The sequence below is a fragment of the Varroa jacobsoni genome, unplaced genomic scaffold (assembly GCF_002532875.2).
Source record: "Varroa jacobsoni isolate VJ856 unplaced genomic scaffold, vjacob_1.0 scaffold_145, whole genome shotgun sequence".
Taxonomy (NCBI): domain Eukaryota; kingdom Metazoa; phylum Arthropoda; class Arachnida; order Mesostigmata; family Varroidae; genus Varroa; species Varroa jacobsoni.
In genome coordinates this window covers 113,865-136,993 of record NW_019213047.1, presented here as the reverse complement: position 1 = coordinate 136,993, position 23,129 = coordinate 113,865, and the positions used below count along the sequence as shown (strand labels likewise).

The window sequence follows — 23,129 nt, the reverse complement described above, 5'->3', positions numbered from 1 at the left end:
AAAGACAGGCTCATGTAGAAACAGAATAAGGAGAACATAGTCGCGAGTGAGCCCTTAGACCTCGCGCCATTATGTGAAAGGCGTTAAAACCCCCTGTACTTTCCCTCTCCGAAATACAGGCAGCACTGGGGACTCAGTACTATAGATGAATCTCCTTCGACAGAAGCCTGCACTAGAGGTCAGCAAGGTCCGGATTTGGTCCAAGTCGGGGCACCGCTCAATCGTCCAGCAAAAAGAAAGTTTCAGCTACAAAAGGAGACGGGAAAGTAACAAGAAGTAAAGGGAATGAGTGCACCGCTATTTGAAGTCTGCGTTGGGGATATCAAGCACTGTGGAAATGGCAGAGTGATGTTAGTAACCAGGTGCTACAGCTGGCCCATCAATGAGCAGTACAATGGTTGCTTCCCCTAGCTTACAGTCGCTCGAGGGTATCGAAAAAAAAAACGGGCGAAGATCTCCATCTCACAATTTAGTCGAGCAAACTGAGCCCCATCATAGAACAGGAGACCGCTGGTTGGACCCTCCGGGGGTTGCCTTTCCGGTTAAGCTGTTTGGTACAACTGGCGGCCCAGTGAAGATGACAAGCAGGTTATTTATTACGCAAAAACATTTACACTACCATTTTACGAGATAACACAACCTTGAAAAGCTGACAAAAATCACCGGCGAACAAGAGTGACGCAAAACAGATAAACCCTTACAGTTTGCAACCTAGGCAAAAAAAATTGGCTTACAAATAAAGGTCCAATTTGAATTGTTCCGCGCAAGCAAACATAGATTAACAACGAAAAGGTTGCGAGCAAGGTCAGAACGACCCAACTTTCTGACGAATACGATAGTTCTTATTATTTTGAATATATATTAACTAGCTTTGTCGACAGACCATAATATATTATAACTACTTACATGAGAGTTTTGTGAAGCTGAACCACTTTCTCCTCAAGGGCTTCGGTTTGGTCGGGAACGAATCGAAATTCTGAGATGTAGCCTGAATTGTGTCGTCTCGGATCGAAGTCACCTAACTCAGCTTTAGGCAGAAAGATTATGAATAAGCTCAAAGTAAACTTCATTCAGGTTTATTCCAAGTGTAAAAATCAATGTTTGCAGTATCTTGGTTTCCTTATTCTGTGAACATATTTGCTGCCGACGAAATAATTCTAAGCAATGAAATTCAGAACGAACCATCTTGATGTAGTGACGCAATTTAACCGATCGCCCCAGCCTTGTGTATATCGTACCACCCGAAGCAATAACACAGGGGCAAAATAAACGGTAGTGATTTAAGGGGCGAAATTATTCGAACTCGGCGGCAGTAAGATGTCGAAAGGAAAAGATGGCTGCAGATTTTGATTAAACCATTAAGAAGTCGATATCACTACCGAAATACTCGGGGCTGTACCTGCGCTGCCCTGTAACAGATTGTATGGCAATGGAGACCTCACTGCTTCTATCTGCACACATTTATACTGCGACAGCGAGGCGCCCCCACTATTAAAAGGAGCAAATTGGTCTGTTGCATGGTACGTACAGTCGCTAAAATCCCTATATCCCCTTTCCTGCAGTTATTCTTCTTTTGCACCAAATATCGATTGGCGGTAGTGGCTTCAAACGATATAGGATCGAGCGCCACTCCACAGGAAGGTCGCTCCAAAATGCAGGAAGTGCTCATAGCGTCGATTGAGAATGGCCGAACAAAACCTGCATAGATGCCCATTGCCCACTGGCTTAGGGCAAAAACGATTTGGAAAAAGGTAGTGAAGTTTTTCGAATTTAAAACCGATATGAATATTTCTTGGAATAGCCATCGCCTTGATGTCCTTCTAAGGCCACTGTAATGATTTTCGAGTTCTTTGCATACGTGACATATTTATGTTACAGAGGAGGCTACTAATGATAAACGTTGTGAAATTGGTTTTTTTTTTCAGCGCATGAATTTTTATTGTTTTTTAAATTTTGCTTCGTTGTGTGCAGCCGCCCGAAACAGTTTGAAAAAACCGCCTTTGCGCGTACATTCGACGGACACACTCAATTCTGTACTTTCTCTGATAGGCTTCTCTGCGTAAATAAAATGTCTAGGTTCTTTTGTTAATTAAGTACTGTATCATTATAACCTGGCGGAACTAGAATTGAGATTATGGCGACTCTCAGCGTTGAAAAATGGTAGCCAACATCACTGTGAACGATTTTTCTCTATATCAGCACACATTTTTAGCCAAAGTTCATAGGCATTACTAACGAAGAAACCTGGCCTGGGGTACGCAGATTAGACGCCGAAATACAAAAATGAATGTGTAAACGTGGACGACAAGTTACTGGTCAATGCAATGTGAACTTCTTTTTTCGCGACTCAATACATTCATACAGTTATAACAGTTCTTTCAGGTAAGTTGCTTATGTAAGAACTGCTTGGAATCCATTATAGCACGCAGTTAGTTAACCTATATTTCAATGTAGATTAAGCTTTATCGATAAATCAACGAAAAAGGACGACAATTTACAAATATGCGGGTATATACATGTATATTTTTATATGGCTCACCGTCTGGTCTGGTACTGTGATCTTGCATGAACTATTTCTCAATAACTAAACTTTAATTCTTTGAAAAAAAAAGATCAATTACATTTTAGCGGGTGCGCGTATGAGAAGTTCTATATCTTTGTTATACATTATCGAGTGTGTAACGATATGTGATAACATAAAATTTCATAATTATCTCTGTAACTAAAACAACTTTAACATTCTTACTTACACTGGACGGCGAACGCGAAAAGCTGAGCTGCTAGGTCATAAGTTAAGGGAACTCTACCGTGCAGTATGTCGCGCTTCACTTGTAGGAAAAACTGATACCTGAAATAATGTACAATTATTTGTTAAATTTCTCAGAACGAGCTCATCTATTCGCGAGAGCATGTACTAATCCATAGCATGCGTACATATCTCCAACAACGATTTAAGGCCACTAACTTTTGTCGCAACTTAGAAGGTAAGGGTACAAAACTATGTATTAATTAGGATAAGAAACATAATAGTAAACTAAAAGGTCCAACTAGGTGATATTGATACGCCAAAACTAGAAATGCAAAACGAAGCAGCCCCAAGGAATTCTATACATATAAAAAAAAAAAAAAAAAAAACACAATGTGAAATTGTACCTCATTTGTAATGGTGATGCGACATATTTGTCACGAGAAGCTCTTGACGCTACTATAAAATTGCTATATTGTACTGTTAGAAGTACAACAGTCTTTCTAACAAACTTCTTTTATACTTCTCAAATAATTCTTATTTGGGAATAAAAAACATTCGCTAGTCATTTCCGATTCTGAACAGCCTCAACTTAGGGGTTATTCTCTCCTTTAACAGCTTTGCCTTAGAAAGAAACGACCGCTAACAATAAAACTACCGTAGTTTTAGTAAGGCCACATCACCGAAAGGGAATGAGTCGCCTTTTGCCTCACTGTTATCCAGGCATCTGTTAAAGGCATCCCTTACTGGCTGGATGAAAGCCATCTAAACGTTGCTCCTGAAAGACAGGGAATATCCTTTCCACCCATCCGAAGACCGCAGAAGACAGAGGGCAATTGCACTGATTAGTAGAAATCTACTTCGTTGTTATTGCGCACTCTTTGACCGGTCAAGCCAGGGCGGGGTTTGACCAGTAGCAGCAGCAGCAGGAGCAGCAGCAGCAAAATGAGCAAATTCTCCACGAGCAATAGGACGGTTGATTAAAGCCCAAATTGGGTCGCTGGTGGGGCACGTCGGTCGCCCAGCACAATGACCCTCGAAGCATCCAGATGCTTTGACGTCCAACGGTAGGCCAACCGCTATCGCTAGAACCCAGGATGTGGCCGCCAGATTAGCTCGGTCGAGATTGTTGAACTAAATGACCATTCCTTTTTTCTTATACTATTATATTTAGTAAAATATTAATGATAGTAATAGTTGATTTTCTGCGAAGGATTAAATATATTGAATTGACCACAATAAATTGCAATACGAATAAAGTAAGGCTTTCGATTATATCTGCTGATTTAGACTCTTAATTTAGACAATGAGTCTTACAGATACCTCGCAGACTTCTCTATTCATCTAGCTTTCATTGCTGATACACCCTTTGCCTGAATGTGCAGATATGTTTACACGAACTAACCCACCTATATACTATAGGATCACTAATAGAACAGCTTAAAACTCCACTCTCTAATTTCTCCACATTAACATTGACGGTATGGCGAAAATTAGCCTATAAAGTCTTTTCCAAATATAAAACCTAAGGACAGGCTTTAGCAGCAGCTCGTCGGCCGATCATGGCTGCAGTCGCTGTTATAGCCAAGCGACCCCAAAAATTCCTTGCAATGAACAATGAAGGTTTCACGGCTGGATCGTCAAAAGCTGGTAGACTTCTTTAGCCTGTCTCTACTGCAACTACGGAAACGCTCATTCATTTTTTATTGTCCAAGAACAATTCTCTATCAAACGTCTTCTCCGGTCTATGGCACCCTCTTAGCGTTTAATTCCGAGGCCGCTTAGCGCGGGTCAGCTTACCCAGCGACCACTACTGCCGAATGGAAGCGCGATATTAAAAACAGTATCATTACGTGACACACGACATCACTGTCGCGCCCGTCAGGCTCACCATGATATCGACGACACTGACGATAATGACTACAACAGCAGATTCTAATAGGAGAAGAAAGAGCAGCACTTGCGCTTTATGTGCTCATCTTAATGTCCATACGTTTATATCTGTGTGTAAATGTTAGACCCAGATCTTAATTCTTCCGTTAGTTTCTCGCGTGTATTCAGGAAAGGGCAGTGTCTCCGTTTAACAGTAAGCCACTGCTGCTGCTGATAAACAGCGCGGCGATTTACGTCATGCCGATTCGTGATTAGCAAAATGTGCTATACTATACTGTTATATATGTACCGGCCTTTTGCCAGCTTTCTATGTGAGGCAAAAATATGAGTCAAGGTAAAAAAAAAAAAAAAAAAAAAAGGAGAAAATGGGTAATCGCCGGATGCTAACGCTCCACCGACGACGACGAGTCCCATGATCTACTTCTATATTATACGGCCAACAGCTAAGTACGACTGTTGGTATTAGTGCAATAAAATGGAAATGTTGCCATTACTGCCGATGATCATGCTGGCAGTGATAATAATGATAGTATTGCAATTGCGTCCCAACCCTTATAAAGCTATCCATCTAAATTTTATAACACTGATTAAAGAAATTATATGTAACTGCAGCGGTTGTCGTAATGGATGGCAATAGCGGAGGCGGAAACTGGGGTGGCTGTTACATACAGCAAGAAGCCAAGATGGAAAAGGATAATAACAGGTCAAGCCCGTGTTGCCATACATAGAAGGATCATATCACATTTTGGAGGGGTAGAAAATACAACAATAGTTACGTGGGGTAAACAGAGACAAGCGTACGGCTACCAAAGGAAATACAGAAAACAGATCGAAAATAATATAACGGCTAATTATATTTCCTTGCAGTTTGGGAATTTTTCATGAGGATTGTAATTTTCTGACGGAATTTTAGAACGTGGACAAATGATAGGTAAACAATAAAACCGGATATCGAAAAAATCGTGTGCGAATCATCAAATGATCGAACTTATTGGTTGCCTACAGTCATTTAGTATGCCCCCGGCCAATGGAACTGCATCTATTTGCCGCCAGAAAAGGGTCCTTAATTTCCGTGGATGTTTTCTGTACATTATCAACACGCGATCATATTCAGCAATATAAATCCCATTTGCACACACAGACATTCAGAGGATACTTCAATGCACCATAGGTGCGCAAGAAAACGTCAAAACCTGAAATAACCTAGAGGTATACGATCGCAGATCGGCGCCCTTATTCAAGGTTCTACACTATCGAAGACCAAGTTACTACTGGCGATCGAGTTCGTGTTCGATCGAACAAAGGGTGATTTTACACAAAAGATGCACACAATGTGTTCTATAAGCCTGCTGGTGCTGTTCGTTCGGCCGATGGGGTCCGTGCCGCTGTCATCCACAGCGGTTTCCTAGGTGTACTTTTGTTGTGACGCATAATAGTACGCCTACGCGGAAGAGAGTCGCTGGTGATGGGACGTACCTATGTATTCAAGCCTCTACACACTCAAATATCTCTGGTAGACGCACCAGAGACGGGGTGGGGGGAGGGGGGTATAGGAGAGAACACAAATATTCCCGGCTCCTCCCTTTCCGAGCCACTGCTCACTTCTTTTGCCCTATACCACTACTGTGTATTTCCTATGCTAGCCCGATGGAAAGAGGTACGTCAACGGACGTACGAATGAAGCAGAAACCTAAAGCCGACCACCTTTCTCTGGCTTTCTCTGTTAAACGGTGACAGGCGTCGCGCTGCCCACGAACAGAGCCCCTACAGAAGAGTAAAGAGTGGAGACTGGCGTATTGGATCGGAACGCTGGAATCTCATTGCATATTCTTCGCATTGTCTACCAGCCGTGTGCTCACACATCTCACCAGGACTCAACTAGAGTTTGCCGTTCAACGGACCCAGGCCTGAGCAACCGTTGAACGCTGAGCCACGAGGACCCTTCGCCTTTTATCGCCAAGAAAAGGGCCTCGCTAGAACGGCGGTGTATATCAGCATTCCAGACTCCTCTCCGTCGCTGCTTTGCTCTGTTTCCCGTTTCATGCTCTTTCACTCCAGCTGTTGGCTGTCTACATCTGCTCCTGATCCCTGGTTAGACTATAACCAAACTACCCAAACCCAGAATTCTTTTTCCTATCCACAACACCTATTAGCCATATGCAGCATCTCAGTCAACCACACACTTCTCTTTCAAGTCTTCCTTTTCGCCGTTTTCATTTAAGTCGCCCTACGGCCCTTTTCTGTTGGTACAGGCTGGATCCATTCGCAGGCCGTGCTTTACTCCGCAGTCCTATTTATATAAGGAGAAGGAAAGGTGTTTCCGGATCTAGATCTGAAGCTAGGTCATTCTTCGTTTACTGCGAACGCAGAAGTCATCATGGTGGCTTACTATCTAGAGCATTATTATACTATTGTATGCTCATTGCACAGTCATCGTAACAATAACTTGCAATAAGGTAGCGATAAAGCTTTTGTTGCCATGCCTAGTGTAACTTCAAAACAAGCAGCTCAGCACTAACCGTTCACCCGACAGAATGAGGATGATGTGCTTTGGTAGCTGGCAGCAGGGTCGAGACCATGATTTTGGACGCGATGGCAGCAGCAAAACAGAATGATGGACGCTGAACGCTAGAAGTTGGTTGCCGAACGAAATCAGCTGCGGAGGTCGACGAGCAGCAAAAACTCAACCAAAAGCGAAAAAAGGTTGAAGAGATAAAACAAGAGAGACGCGAGTGCGGATAAAAGAGCGCAAGCAAGCGACACAGATAGGATATAGCAGGCCCAGACGAGTGCTACGTGGAGTAGTGAATGAAATTGCCGTCTGTTGGCTCTGCACTATCCAGGAGAACAACATGGAGGGATGGAAAGAAGGTGGCCTGAACAGGAACTCATTGAGTGTTCTCTAGCTGTCCAGGGCCATTCGTGCTTTCTTGCTTATCATATCACAGAGTGCTGATAGTAACATCGAGGATTAGCTGAGCTTCCAACTAGACCCCTTCTAGAGGCGGAACTGGACCCATTTCTTTCGTCCTCATTGCTGGTGTTGCTGAGTTTGCTCTCCGTTTTACCCCTGGCGCGCTTCTCGGTCGCGGATGCAAGGCATGAGTTGACGGTGTCTCTGGACGATGGCGACCTCCAAGCCATCGTGGGTTCTCATGCTATCTGGGGGTCTCCATGTTCAGCCAAGAATGACTCTTATAGTTGAAAATGAACGACCCAGTAAACGTCATCAAACGACACACAGTGCGCCTCACACCATTTTCTCCCCCCTTCCCCCTCAGAATGGCTTAAGCAGAAATGTTAAACCTCTGAGGACCCGATGTGTCGGAGTATTTGTGTGCGCAGGATCGAAATGGCGACAGTTCTAAAGCTTGGAAGGCCTAACAAGTATGAGACGGAGGCGGATATTACGCGCAGGCGAAATCACCAAGTCTTTTCCCTTTTCTTTGCAACAAACGACAGTCGGCCTAACTCGAAGCACGCAAGTGAAACCCATCTGATGTACACAGGAGTGACAAAACCGCAATAAAAAAATAGCTTTCTTTCGGCGTATGTGCCGGCACGAATGTCAATTTAGCCGACAAATGCAAATGAACACATATGAAAACGTTCACACCAGTCTACAACCATTATTAATAATATACCAGGTCATAAAGTAGTGTTTCGCCCTATATAGTGATGAACACAGCAAGAACAATGAGTGCGTAATAATGTAATTAAACAGAACTTCAACATAACGATATAGTTTTTTTATAGGCACGAACCGTTGGCAACGGCATTATACGGATTTCCCACTAACACAGTGGGACTTTGCCTCCTAAACTCATACATACATACATACATGCAGAAAAGCGCAGTCCACCTTGGCTGAACGTGTTCGGATGCGCTGCTATCGTCTCGAAGCACTCACCACCTATGCTGGCGATCCCCGAAAGTAACCCCATAGCCAAAACATATGTTTTGGGTACTGCTTTTCGCCCGCCACCACTACCGTCTCAGGTCTCTCGAGCCCAGATCCGAGACTCCGGCCGAATGCCAGTTGCCCCGCTTGGCTAGTGCTTTTGGCTATAAAAGGTTTATAGACATGTCCCTACTATCATGCTAGGAGGCTTGCAACGTTCTCCTCGCCAGCGCTAGCAAAGCAGTGGCTGAGTGCAACGAGAGTGTAATGAGATGGTTGCCGAATTAAGATCTCCAACCTCGTTAATACCCATAGTGACTGGCTAAATGTAACGAGTGGGCAAGCTTCATGCCGAACCCCGCTGAACTCCATTCGGGCGGTCTCGGTCCACCAGGCCAATGTTCCACCTGGCAGGATCCGCCGCTACTGCTATATAGCCAAAATAGCTCCTAGAAGCAGCGCTACGATGCTTGGAAAAGCACGCGATTCGCAAGCGTCAAGCGGATTTGTGGAGTTTGAACGTCCGGGGGAGACAGTGAACAGAGGATATATTCTTTTGCCGCCTTTTTGAGGGGGAAGTCCCGCTCTTCTGCGCAGTGTTGAGACCACCTTGACTCCTTCAAGGCAGATTGGCAGGGAAATCCTTCCCAATTAGAGGCAAACGCGGCCGAATAGGGTCAAGTTGAATCGACTCAGCCACGCTGTCCGCTGCTCCCCCTCTCTCTCTCTCTCTCTCTCTCTCTCTCTCTCTCTCTCTCTCTCTCTCTCTCCACCCTCGTAACTACCTCGCAGATCAACGTAGACTAGCGGCACAGCGCTGTGGTCTTACAATCCTAAGGGACTGAATGCTATTCATATGAGGCTGGTGAGACCGGGAAAGACGGAAGAAACTTGCAGGGCCGAGTTCAGATGTCGGAAAAAGGAGGCGCGAGAGGGGTGATTTTGGGACGAGGAACGTGGAAGGGGGTGGGAGTCTTAATAGATTCGAATGAGATGCCACGGTGTAACTGCTATGTGCTGTCCGCAGTGTTATACGCCAGAAAAGTTATATGAGTTCGACGAGGTGGTCGAGAAAGCAGAGAGGGTCGAACTTAATATGTATAGCAGCGCGCTGCTTGAGTTTTAGTGAGACTTACTATCTTTTTCTCTCGGGATCTCTATATGCCTGTCGCCTTACTATAACCTCGGGTGCATAGGGGCTGTTGATCTTTCCGTGGAAACTGCACGTGTTACCTATTTTTTTTTTTTTTTTTTTTATCAAGTTATTCTTCATTCTCTAGCCTTTGAATTATGAGAGTATGAATAATCTTCTTGACTAATGCGAAAAACAAGATGTTTTGTTGTGTTTTTGCTGATTATTATTTTTGTGTGTGACGCTTTTTAACGTGGCAAATACGAGGAGCCGATTTTTCTCAGTTATCGTCTTAGAGCGTCCGGTGCTTGAATTAACGTTCAGCATATATGGTACAGATTTCTAACTAAACGGGTAACCTGAATGTAATAAATAATTCGAACTGGATATTTTTATTTTTACCAACATTAGTAACATTTTCGTTTTACGTTTGTAAATTCTATGTAGAAAGTCAAAGTAGTTATGTAGAAATCGAACCTGCATTGGCACCATTTTGCAATATCAGCACTTGCATAATTAATCAATAGGCAATAGTTATTCCACTTACTTACCGCGTAATCTCTTCCAGAAGTTTACACGGATCTGCTGCATAGTACTTGACACCAAAGTAGAATGTATAGTTTTCCACTCCTGAAACAAAAAAAAAATTAGCATAGAAACATTTACATGAACGAGTCGACATAGCAGGTAGTCTAGTGGTATACGGGAAGTATTGCAATCCAGGAACATGCACACTTGGTCCGTTCATTCGGTTTGGCCACTTTTTGTTAAATTTACGCGCGAGAGCTTCTATAGATAACGTACGACACGGCGTGATTATAGTGTCACAACTACTCAGTTTATTCATCTGGGTAGTGATAGCAATACGAGTCGGTCAGACGTCCAGACCCACAATAACGGTGACGTGAAAAACGACAACAATGGCTGCTGTTGGATCCGTGAAATGCTTAGATTGTAATTACCAGCTGCGAAGTCCAGGAAAAGCTGCGCCGGTTGTGCTGTCTCTATGGCGATGCCCTTCTTATTTAAACGGAATGCCTCATTAAGTAGTGACACTTAATAGCGACAACGCTATGTGTCCCGGGTGAGTATGCGTGCGTGTGACTGTGGTTGTATATATCCTATCTCGTCCTCTGCTGGTTTGTCTGGCTCATAGCATGCTTCGAAGGGACGGCCAGGGGATGTAAGATGGAACACTACTTATATCCAAAGTTTCGCTGTCTTAACTTCTTGAACTCAGGCTGTCCCCATTGTGGCTATTGCCTCTATTTAGAAGCTAGAAACGACGCTGACAGGAAAAAGCTGAGATTGACAAGGCTCTCATACTTGCTAGGTCAGAGCTCGGGATCCCATTGGGCCATCTTGTTCGCACCCATGAACAGCGACAACAGCATCTTCTAACACCCCACTGACACGTCCGCATAGCACAACTATGTAGCTGATAAGGGTGAAGCACGTGACGTTGCGTCTGCTACTCCCCTTGAATTTTTCCTAGAGTGAGTTCTTTCTGAATTGTGGCGGCAGTGGCAGAGGGTGATGGTTAAGGTGGCGCGAGATTCGCACTTCTTCCAATCGAGTCGAGGGGGTCCGCCTGAGGTGTCGCAGCCAGTCAAGACGATCACGGCGATATTATTGCAACCCCAGTATAGTGGTCCTTATTATAACACAGCAATGCTGTTGCTACTATCTCATGTGCAGTGTCCACAAACGGATGGCCCCCACAGCGGCGCGTCTTGTTGCCTGCTTTCCATGCCCATTGCTCCACTATGCTGTCTAACAGAACATTCGGCCCAATATGAACAAAGAGAGAATACACTGGTGCGGAGGGAGGGTGAGCTTAAACGCTTATATTTAACCGATGTACAGAGACACGCACAGACAATTGTTGGCGCTGCTTGGCTTTTGCTGTTTGCAGGTAGCGGCAGTTGCTTGCCCAGACGGATACGTAGCCCTCTAACACGGTTCAGGCCCCCAGGCGCAATTCTGCTATCTATCTGTCGCGAATCCACGGCTACCGATCGCCCCACGCTAGGCCATTGGTCGTCCGCATGAGTGCTACTAAGAATCAGACAAGTAAAGCATCATGTTGTCGGCACCAAGCGTCACATGGGCGGTTACTAGCTCCATTGCCACCGGGATGTTATGCCACTAGAAGTATCACTAACGCCAAAGACTACAGGAAACTGGACAACGTTCTCTCTTTGCCCGAGTATTGACACAAACCGAGGAAAAGAAGGTAGGGTACGAAAAAGAGTAGAGAGGGAATATTTGGAAAATTGTCACGTCCATGGCCTTTGGATTGCAGAAAGCTGGTCGTAGCAAACGAATCACATTAGAACTAGCGATCGAGAGATCGAAATGGTTTATCAGAGCTGGCAGCAGCTTCAATTCCTGATGAAAGAAAAGAAAAACGGAGAAACTGTGAAAAAACCATAATTCTAGCTGCATCTGCCGAACCGTTTACGGATGTGCCGTATGGAGGTCAGACAAGGTCCGACCCAGGGCTGTCTTTCTCTATCTGCCAGTTTTTTTTCTTTCTCACATTGAAATCAAAACAAGGCCAATATTTTGTATAAAACAGGTTGCTTCCGTCTGCATCCGTTGCGCAAATGGTCATCAATGTCGGAACATACGATACGCTCAAAGTATGCCTGGCTCGTTAAGATTTACTAAAATAGAATCCTGATTACCCAACAGATAAGGAAATGTTTCAGTTTGTTTACACATACATTCTCTCAGTTTCAAAGATCGTCACGAGCATGATCATCGTCTCTGTTCGTAGAGAAACGAGGTCTGAGAGATGAATTCAGCTACACATATATAGATGCTCAATGGGGTGACAGGAAATTACTGAAGCAATCAGCAGAATTTCAAAAGGAAAAACTGAGTGTGCAGTCTTTTTTCTTTTTAGCTTTCGTTAGCGGAGTAAGCCACACAATTTTAGGAGCTCTAACCCTCAAAGCAGGTACATGCTTCGTATTCGATAACCAAGAAAAATTCGTCGTGCGCCGGGTAAGTCAGCAGAAAAACCGGTCGCTTCAGCGAATACTAGCCATATGGCGTTAATATTAGCATCGATCTACAGTTTTTTGGAGGTTCATCACGCGGTGATGCTTTAGATCATCACCGTACGCTGTAATGGACGTGATTAGTTTCAACGGAACGAACACGGATCGCGTTTTTCTTTATATATGTCTTTAGCTGAGGCATGAAACGTGCACCGTCGAACGATGTGTATCCAGCGTTCGCTCGCCCGCGCTTCGGAATGTTTTATCTAGGACGTCCGCTTCCACAACCAATGAACGCCCCACGAACGTTGTGTTACCCAACCAACATAGTCCAATAGTCGGCCTAGTATGCGCATTTTACTGATAAGTAATCATTTTTATCGGTTCTGTCTGGTACTTGTAAACGTAAAAGATGCGCGAGACATGCCACCCTTCAATTCACCTATCAGTAATAGAAGCATTTATGTTGTTAAGCGCGTTTGCTGGGTCAGCGGAATATAATGGCAATGTGCCGAAGTGAGCCTTCAATAATCATACTACTCGTAATTATAATAATGTTGCATAATTGCATAGTTATCAATGTTAGAGGTCCTGTGACCTGCGATCAACAAGAAGACACAACTGAATAATGTAAGTTAGCTAGATAACAAATGTTGCTAAGTAAACGCTGGACAGTCACAGGAAATAAAAGTCGCTACGACTTTAACAATGGAAGTCAGCTCCTATCGTTAGCAGAGCTGTCAAATAGGAGGTATTGATGCGCAGTTGATAATGTCGATACCATAATTACCTCTAACTCTATATAAGTAGTCTACGATCTATAGATTGTAAATGTGATGCGTTTTCGAAATAGTAAAATCGCTGGTGATAGTTTTCCATGCTTCGAGTACGGAATACTCTCGAATCTAATGTACGTCTATATGGCCTATCTGCTTACGAAGTTTGTATGTTCATGACATATTAATTATTTTAGCCGACGACACTTTGCAAGTAGACACTTTGCAGCTATAGATTTAAAACTATTGTCACTTGACTCTACAAAAAATAGCTGAAATTATTTCCCATGATCCATGTACAAAAATAATACGGATATTCTATTTCATAAAAGTTTGTTTTTTCATCCAAAAAAAAACCCATTCGCACCATTAACCCGTCTATAGGCAACACTGGTTGGAGTGCCACGGGAAGGTAGACATCAAGAATAAGTTGAGAAAAATACTGAATCGAAGTTCATGATTGTTAATTGTTATTGTTGTCAGATATCCCTTCCCTGTGAACTTTCTATTCACATAGTATAAGATGTAACAGCTATCTAGCGTCTTCTTCTGGTTCTTCTGAGAACTTCGTAAGAGCAGGAACGGATTCAAATAAGTGCGAAAACTAAATGTAATATAACAACAAAAAATTGTCATCCCTCTGGGCTTTTAGCGCGGACAGAGGATGTTGTTTACCGTACTTGGGGCTTCCAATGAAATAACCAACAACGCCTTGGCGTTGTCGTCTATCAGCCAAGATTAGCGCCTTTTTCGTTTATTTAAAGGATTACAAGGCAATCTTATTGAGGCAGTCCCCTCAAGGTCTATCACTCAAGGGCGTTATCGCTGTTATTGCAAACTGTTTGCCGTTAACCCAATATAGCTGAGAGTTAGCCAGAGCGATTTAGGCCACTCAGCAGTATATACCACTTAGAGGCTTTCGCTAGAGTGCGTAAGATGCAGCGACTTTTGGGGTTGTTGTAGTCCTAAAAAGTGAGCTAATACTATGACTTCGTCGTTTGTAATAGGTAATCCAGTTACATAACCCGCTGCAACAATTAAATATCTAGAGTAATATAGGCGTGCTGCAGAAGTATAATTTACGAATGATCTAAATAAACACCGTTACAGAAGCATTTTGTATTTTTCGTTAATTTTTTATTTACCGCAATAAAATAGTAAAAAAAAAAGATAATTTCCTATGAATTGATTAAACGTAACGTACATAAAGCATAAAATCAGCAATCAAACATAGATACTAATGATAATGCAGGCCTAGTTCAATTTTTCCTTTTAACACAACGGTCAGTTTAGCAGTTAAACGTTGCTGTCATTACGATACATGCTATACTCAATAGGTATGATTTGGCTTTCGAATACGACAACTTTATTCAACTCGGATCTTGCCCGTACCGCAACGACATTTTATTTTAAAGCAAGTGTATCAGTAGGGTAACTAACGGTAGCTCAAATACCTGCTGACAGGAACGGGAGGTCTACGGAGTTCTCTTGCGAAGCTAGGCAGCCCTATTTGTCTTTATTCGTGACGATACGATTCAATATAGCTTCCACTCGCATCGGCACTTCAGCAGATTGTCATCTTTTAATATGAGAGCCTACGGAGACATCAATTGACTTTGAAGGACCGCTTATCAGAACTATTTAACAATACAGAGTCTTGTTGAGTGTTTTTTGGCACGCCGAATTGTTTTTTAGCTCCGCACAAGTGTATTTCTCTGGCAACAATTGCATAAAAATGTCGAGTTATCCCAAAAATTAGTTTAATTCTAAAGGATTCTATTCAATTTTATGGAGTAGAACCGTTCGTTATTCTATCATTGGTCACTACGCTGTCTGCCAGAAAATAAGAATCTTAGTATTATTTTATCGGATATGTTCAAAGAGATATATAATGTATGATAAATATTATTACGAATAGTCGCCGTCTAGTGACGAAATTGTTCTTATTAAGCAGCTTTCCTTTGCCTCGTTTGAACTTGACTGTAACTATCACTTCAACCTGTAGTTAACTGATAGGCTTAGGGCCTAAGTTTACTTCAAAGCTGGGGATCTAGTAAGTTTTTGTCCATAATTGCGCTCAATAGTCTGTATCGTTTGACACAGCCTGGTGGTGTTCAGTTGTGTGCACGTTATTTCTCCTTCCTTTCCCAAAACAGAGAGGGTCTACGTTTTTTTTTTATTTCACAAAATACCGAATATTTTTTATAACACATTTTTGTAATCGAGTCGCCAATGGGCAGAATTGGACCTTACAAAATTTACACTAACAGGACGTATTTAGGTTTCGCGAGCAGTTTTCCATGAATAGCCCATACGGTGCATGGGTTTCAAATTGATGCCCAACGTGGTTCGGAACTGGCCTTCAAACGTTCCAACACTTTTCAGATATAATATTTCATTGAATTTATATGGATAGTGGCCCACGTTTATAAGACACTTGCATCTCTTAAGGTAGGACTGGCGGGGCAATCACCCACACTGAAATTTTATAGTCGTTATTAAATAAATCCCTCTTCTTCTGTCGCTTAAATTTACTATTTGAAAAAAGCTATTGGCCCAGTCGGCCTGCATTCAAGAAAATTTCTTATCCTAAAGCGCCTCACAAGGGAGGTTTTACAGTGCGTATTTAAAGTGTTATTACGTAGTATCATACGAGTGCGAGATGTTCCTAGAAATCGATACATTCTTGTGTTACGTTATGAAGCCGAAGTACATTCAAAGAATTCGTTGATGACCTACCTTTCATCTGCTTGTAGATTTTCTTCGTAGCGTCCATCCAGTGCTGAAATTCAAAGTAGCAACGAAAATATTAATATTGCGTAATAACATTCTGTTCGTTTTTTTCTGGTCGGACACTCTTGCGATGGGTATCTCATCACCAGCACCGCCTAAAAGCACCCTTTTGACCAGAAATGAGCAACATCTCAAGCTCACTAAACCCAAAGTTTGCATTCAAGATGCCACTACTAGTATGTGGCAGCCATCACCAGCCCTTACGAGACTGTACCACATGATGTCATAGACAAAGGTATTTAGTGTTATGCCTTTCAATCTGTGTAGTCCAAGCTTTTGCAGGAACTTACTCTGTTAGCTTTCCTTTATGCATTATTTATATATTCGTATAACAATCGGCACTAGTTTCTAGCGACGCGATTCCTCACTGATACAGTAAAGCCCAAGGAACGAATAGTACTGCTCTCGCCGATTCCTTTCTAATAAAATTGAGCGCTTGCTAGCTTCAGTTATAACATCTGCCTATATGACATCTGGAGCCGCGGCCGCCGTTGTCGCCGTAATGAAGTTCGCAACGGAAATCACGGCGGGCTTTGGTTTGTCACCAGACCGTGTAGTTCTGCGCAGTTACCTGTTACCCTAACTTCAGCCTCGTTAGTGTGTCAATCGTTGCGGGCTCATTCTTCAGTTTCTATTCAGTCTTCTTCGTCTCATCCACATCTATGGTTCATCATAAGCACTATTTAACAGTCGCTAGTTAATAATATACGAATGACTCTGATCCTTGTGGTCCGACGAGATACTCTCTATGGCCTGGCTCTCGGTGGCCTGCGACTCTCTGCTTTCGGCCGAAGTGGCTGCTACGTGTAACTGAATGGCCGGATCCGCAGGTAACTAACTGGTGGACCGCTACGATCGCAATTCGTCAAATAGAGCAGACCCCGCAACACAACCCGGTCCGCCTGATAAATAGATGAAAAGCTAAAGGGAGGGTGACTATATGATGTAAGAACTGCCCACAGCGTCACGATCATCAGCGGAGACGGCAGCAAAATCATCAACAGCGTTTTTCGACATTATCATTGTAGTTCATTGAGCAGTAGCTATATACGTGTTAGTGTTTTAGGTTCTATAGAGCTTTTCCACTCATCATTCATTCGTTTATTAGTCTTCCGTTCATTTTTACTTTCTTACAGTTCTTCCAGCGATATCACTCAGCATTACGAGCCTGTTTCTAACTCTACGCGCCGAACGACAGACAGCTTCACCTCGCTAAAAAGCAGCCAACAACAACGGCAATGTCAGCCCGCCAAGTCACTCGATAGAGGACTTCTGCTGTAAAAATTACTATGGACAGCCTGGCCCGCTATTCTTCTCTTGCTGTTTCAATGACGGAAAATGAAGTTGGCAGTATATTAGGGTAATCTAAGGCACTAGCAATAATGACGAGTGTTATGAGCAGCAACAACAACAATAGAGCGGAGATAGGTAAACGGTTTTGCCTGTTTCTGTGAACGTATAGTGCATTAGATGGCTAGACTGAAAGGTACGTCACTCGGAAATTAAGGAAAATTTTGGTAGTCGCACGGGTAATGCTATAGATCTTGCCGAGAATGAGTTTCGTCGCAAAGTGGCTATTGAATATTTCTGGCTTGCTCCATCCTATAGTTGTTTAGATTTACCATATATATTAATCTCAACGTTCATTATATGCTACCACATCCCCAAGGAAGCTTATTTCACGTAAAACGTGTTAGCTATATACGATCAGCGCGTTGAAATCGATGTATAAGGGCCATCGGTGGCCATTTTCTACTTAATTTCTTTAAGTGACAGTGGATAATCGATTCGTCTGCTCTCGATACTCTGAGTAGAACTCGAACGGGAACGAGTGTTGGCTGGAGGTTGCAACATGTCATTGGGAGGCAAGTCACTTGCGAGCATTGATACCACGGCAATTTTCTACTTCCGTCATCAAGTTGAGCCTCGTCGAACTATTTCCAATTGTAAATTGGCTAAATCCGATTTCAATGTTATTGCTATTCCTAACGGCTAAAAAGCGGACAAAATGTTGCGCTGACTCGTAAAATTCTCATGTATAAGTGTATATCCATATATAGCGTACACACCGAACATTGATTGCATAGACTGATAGCGATATTAAAATATATGTTGCAATGAAAATTTTTTGTGCTTTCTATGAAAAACAGCTGATTTTCATTTACGATAACAGTACAACACGTCATCATGTTGAATGTCACTAGGTAGCTATGAATACATCTGTCCGTGCGCATTTAGCTAATAACGAAAGCAGATGCTAAGGTGACCCGCTTAAGTAGCCATAAAAAGAAAATACAAATAGAAATGGGGCACAAAGCAAAAGCAGGTTATCTATTCATATGAGTATATAAGAATAATCAAAATCCACATATTATAGTTAACTGTATTTTGCATAGCAGAACATAGAAGCCGCGCCTATACTATTATCATTACGGTTCGTTTATAGGTATGAGCACAAGGACCGCAGGATAATCTAGATCTAATTTGACAAAAGATTGATGCAGCCATGGTTTTTCCTGGCTCAATAAAAGTCCCTGCAGACAGAGCAGAGTTCTGCTTGAGCGACATAAACTATTGCTTCCCCAGTCAAAATGGACCTACCCGTGGAAACATAGCTTCCAATGCGGTTGTAATGCTTGCATCGCAAGTTGCAAATATCACAGGAGGAGGTATCATGCGTCAATGGGTTTCCGCGTCATAATGGGACATTACTTAATCAAGCAGGACTTGGTGCGCTTATTGCTTCAATAGCTATAAATAACAATCGTCGAGATGATTGAAGATACTATAAGCGTAAGTGCTTTCCACGTTTTGCGTTCGATCAGTGAGTACCGGCAAGCGAACACAACAACCGAATTTCTACCCATTTGTATCCGAGATAGAACTTCGTTGAAGGACTCGGCGAAAACTTCATGACGAATCATTAAAGGACACTCATAATTAAAATTAGGCAAAACATACCGTTTGCTCCCGATTTCTGGAGTTGTACCAGCTTTTTATCTAAAAGTCACGTTTATCTAAAAGATGCGTCTTACTTTATAACAAACCTCAAGATATTGGTATCCTTCAGCAGCTTTATCGTTATCGCTATGAAAAATCGTCGTAAAACGTACCTAACATTCCGAATAGCTCGACAAATTCGCAATTGGAAGATAATTTCTAATTGAGTATGGCCTATTGCCAAGCCAATGTATTGTCACATGCTTTTTTTTTTTGTTTGATTGAATTTCAACACAAATGTTGAAATTTTGATGTATGAAAAACACACACTTGCCGGTGCATTTCGAAGAAATACTAGTCAATGTACACGTACACGGTACGACCGCATTGTATGTTCTATACAGTTGTGGGCTTAGGGTAAGCATCGGGCCAATGAAATACGCCGCTGATCGCTACCATAATCATAGTCGTTATCAAATATTGCCGTAGGGAGGGTTCTTGTTTGGCTTTTAATGTGTTGATTCGACTGGCATTGATGATCGTCCGTCTGATATGATATAGTAGACGTTGTTAGCGATTTAATGACAAGCCTTTCTCCGAAGTTTGCCACTGATCTGAGGCCTGAAAGCAAAAATATTCGCAAGGGAAAAATGTCCAAGACACTAATGGAGTACAATTCATCATCATCGTTATAATCGAGGTCATTGCTAGGCACCGATTGATTGCCTTACTGCCATAAGGTTGTTCCAGATTGGTAGGTGAGCTCCAAATGATCTGAATATTCGATTAACCGTCTGCTGGGTACCTGTAACTATTAACTTTTTCACTAGCCTATAGCAGCCACGCTTGTCAACCGCACGGCGCCGTGGAGCCTGACCGACGGTTAAAATTAACAACGACCTTAGTTCGGCTAACGTTCGCGTCGACTTCGCGAACGGTAAGCGGCAGTGTTAGACGCTAAGTCCGGAATTCCCGATACAGCAGAGAAGCTGATTCTACGGATACCTACTAGCGGGACGGCACATGCTCGAAAAGCATGGAGCAAAAATAGGCCACAATTAACGGTACAGCTATTATACGAATTGCGGTAGCCGAGCGATGATAAAAGCAATCATGTTACCATCACACATTTTAACGTTAGTGCCGCCAGACGTTGCTTACGGTGGGCGGTAAGTTGTCCTGTCCCGATTTAGCTTTGCTGTTCTACCGTTACAGCCGTTCGGCTGACGTGGTGTGAACTATCACCAGCAGTAGCCGTGGTGATACCGATTAGAGGCGCCCGGAGACACACTCACATAGGACAGGGGGTGGCCAGACGGGGCAGGGATCGTCGCGAAAAAGTGAACGAGGGCAGCGAGCACGCCAGAGAGATTAGAGATGTTATGTCACGCCTAGGCGACATCCATCGAAGCACACGATACCTTCGGCCCTGGATCCGACGCTTTCGTTAGTCCTCTCCATTTCGTTCATTTCAATTCAATGGAGCTGCTACGCGGTTTGGACACGACTCTATTGTCGGAGTAATGGTACGGGCCGCAAACCCAATCCTCGAACCTACGGCTGGTAACAGACCCACGGAGCACAAAGAGGAAAACCAGGAAAAAGCGGAGAAAAATGTACTACTTCACCGCGATGGCCGTAGCATAGATGACACGGAATCAACATACAGTTGCCATCCATTAACATATTAGAACATGGTTGTTACTACGGTTGGTCTCCCGCTACTGAGCAGAGTATGCCGGCAAAAAACACGCAATGGTAGTCCTCAAAACTACATCTTCGGAACATTAGACTTGGGTTTTTATGGACGCTCAGAGCGAAAAATCCTTTTTCTGATCCCATTTATTGTACTCGAACGGACTTCATTTATTGTATGTAAATGTATTAGATGCTGAAATTGTGACAAGGCAGGCCTTGACTCCTTAATTAATCAAGCGTATAATTATGGTAACAAAGACAGTAATTTTCCATATTGACGACCTAGTTGTCAAAAGATGTGGGCCAGGGTGCATGTGATCTCGACAGAGCTTGAGTTAACTGTACAACTGACAAGAAGAGTAGTGGTAAAGTTGAGAAGAGACAGACGAATTACTTATCAGGACGCAGTTCCTTTCGCGAAACCCCCGTTCGCCTATGTGAACAAGTTTTTTTTTTATCCTGGTACATTTCTTTCGTCGGACGACTAAAATTTTTGTGACGCATGAACCCCCGTAATGAAGCATCTTACGTTGGCCCTACCGCTCTCTTCCTATTCAACCTCAAAATAGTTGTCGCCTGTGACACAGAAATCATCCAAAAGGGACTCCTTCTTGCAAACTTGGAAGAGCTGAGGTGGCTTACAGCTGTCTAGCTAATTGTCTTCTCGGACTTTACCGAACAAGTCTTCGACTCACCTCCTTGTTAATACATCCCTGTTCCTTAAAAACATAGAACGACGTCTCGACCTATCGCGGGCCTTTTGCCTCGCAATCTAGGCGGGGGAATTCACGGAAGCAGACCTGAAGTTTGACGAGTACATAGCCATGATAGATCACGGACAGACAGGAGTTGGCCACCTGAATCGATATGTTAGAACTAGGTACGCGTTGCATGATCTCCATACTATCTACTACGAATCTTCATTAATCAAACTATATACATCATCATAGACAGAAAACGTCATGATAAGCATCAAGCTTGTCAATATGCCCACGTGGTTTCTCTAGGGAACGTTGCACCTTAACTGGCCCATGAAAAATATTAGTTATGATCTCTCCGGAATTGTTAATGAAAATATAGCGTATACGAAATGTTGCTGTTATTACATAATAACGTTTGCGATCTGCCTAACACCAATAACTAGACTTTGGTGCACACAACGTTCCTCTTCTTATGTAGCAAAACGACAACTTGTTGATTACCTCATTTGTTGACACACTGCACCATGGCATAACCAATACAATTTGCCTTAGCATAGAAATATTGATTTCAGTGCAAGCAAAGATACAACTTGTAAGATGGTAAAAGTTCAACTTCGAAGAACTTCTTCAACTAAAAGTTTTTCTCAAACCACGATGCTCTTTTTATATCTGTGGTGCTGGACCAAAACTATTACTCTTTAAATTTAAAGAGAAATAAAAGAAAGCAAAAAAATGAGGCAGAAAGATGTTTATTTTCATTTTCGACTGAACTGATTTGCCGACTAACACTAGAAATATCTGCCGCACTGCTTTGACTCATACGTGGACTTAGATTTGTTCTAGTTTGACACACTTTGAAAACACATTGGACTCTATCGGCTAGTGATATCATGTCAGGAGAGGTATACTTTTTTCTACTGACCCTCCAACTCATGACCACAGTAAAGTCACAGAAGGCTTACATAGGGTAGCGCTTGTTCCTCAACGCTTTCCTCATTGCCAAAGATGATAAGAAATGCCGATATGGAAAAATGGAAGGGAAAAAGACCGTTGATAGTCTTCACCGTTACATAAAGGACTTTAGCGCCGATCGATATAGCCTGTGGCAACGGGCTTTGTTCCAGATGCCCCTGATGACTGCCTGTTTTACCGTTGCCATGTCCTTTTGTTTTCCGGTGACGCCAATGTTCGCGAGCATTTAAGGCCATGTGGTAAGACTCGAAGCCGCGGTGAGTACGAGGAAACATCAAGAACAAGAGAAGACCGAAAAACAGCGACATCTGTTCAGTCATACACCGCGCGCCTCGCCGCTCTTACAGCGATCTTTCCCAGTGAAAATGGCAATTTTCTCGTCCCACTAGGACAGCTACAACCGCGGTGATGGCGACATCAACCGCAGTAGGGTTAGCCAAGCCGGAATTGTGCAATGCATAAAGAGTAAAACACCCTTAACCGTGGCTACTAAGAGCCGCGCTTTGTGGGTCAGACACATACCCTAAGTGTCCAAAAAAAGAAAAAAGACCGGCAAAGTTGGTCGAAGC

General features: G+C 43.0%; 1 protein-coding gene across 4 annotated transcripts in view; it reads right to left on the bottom strand.

Moving 5' to 3' along the window:
- LOC111269273 (uncharacterized) overlaps positions 1 to 23,129 on the bottom strand; it is a 104,965-nt gene that overhangs the window by 34,705 nt on the left and 47,131 nt on the right. For all 4 annotated transcript variants that reach the window (XR_002685700.2, XM_022848743.2, XM_022848747.2 and 1 more), the window contains exons 3-6: positions 16,196 to 16,238; positions 10,224 to 10,302; positions 2,751 to 2,848; positions 907 to 1,027 (exon numbers count right to left, since the gene is read on the bottom strand). Coding sequence is in view for 3 of the 4 variants with exons in the window: in XM_022848743.2 (XP_022704478.1) it covers positions 907 to 1,027; positions 2,751 to 2,848; positions 10,224 to 10,302; positions 16,196 to 16,238 (341 nt within the window). In the remaining variant the exon portion in view is untranslated. The remainder of the gene's footprint in view (positions 1 to 906; positions 1,028 to 2,750; positions 2,849 to 10,223; positions 10,303 to 16,195; positions 16,239 to 23,129) is intronic.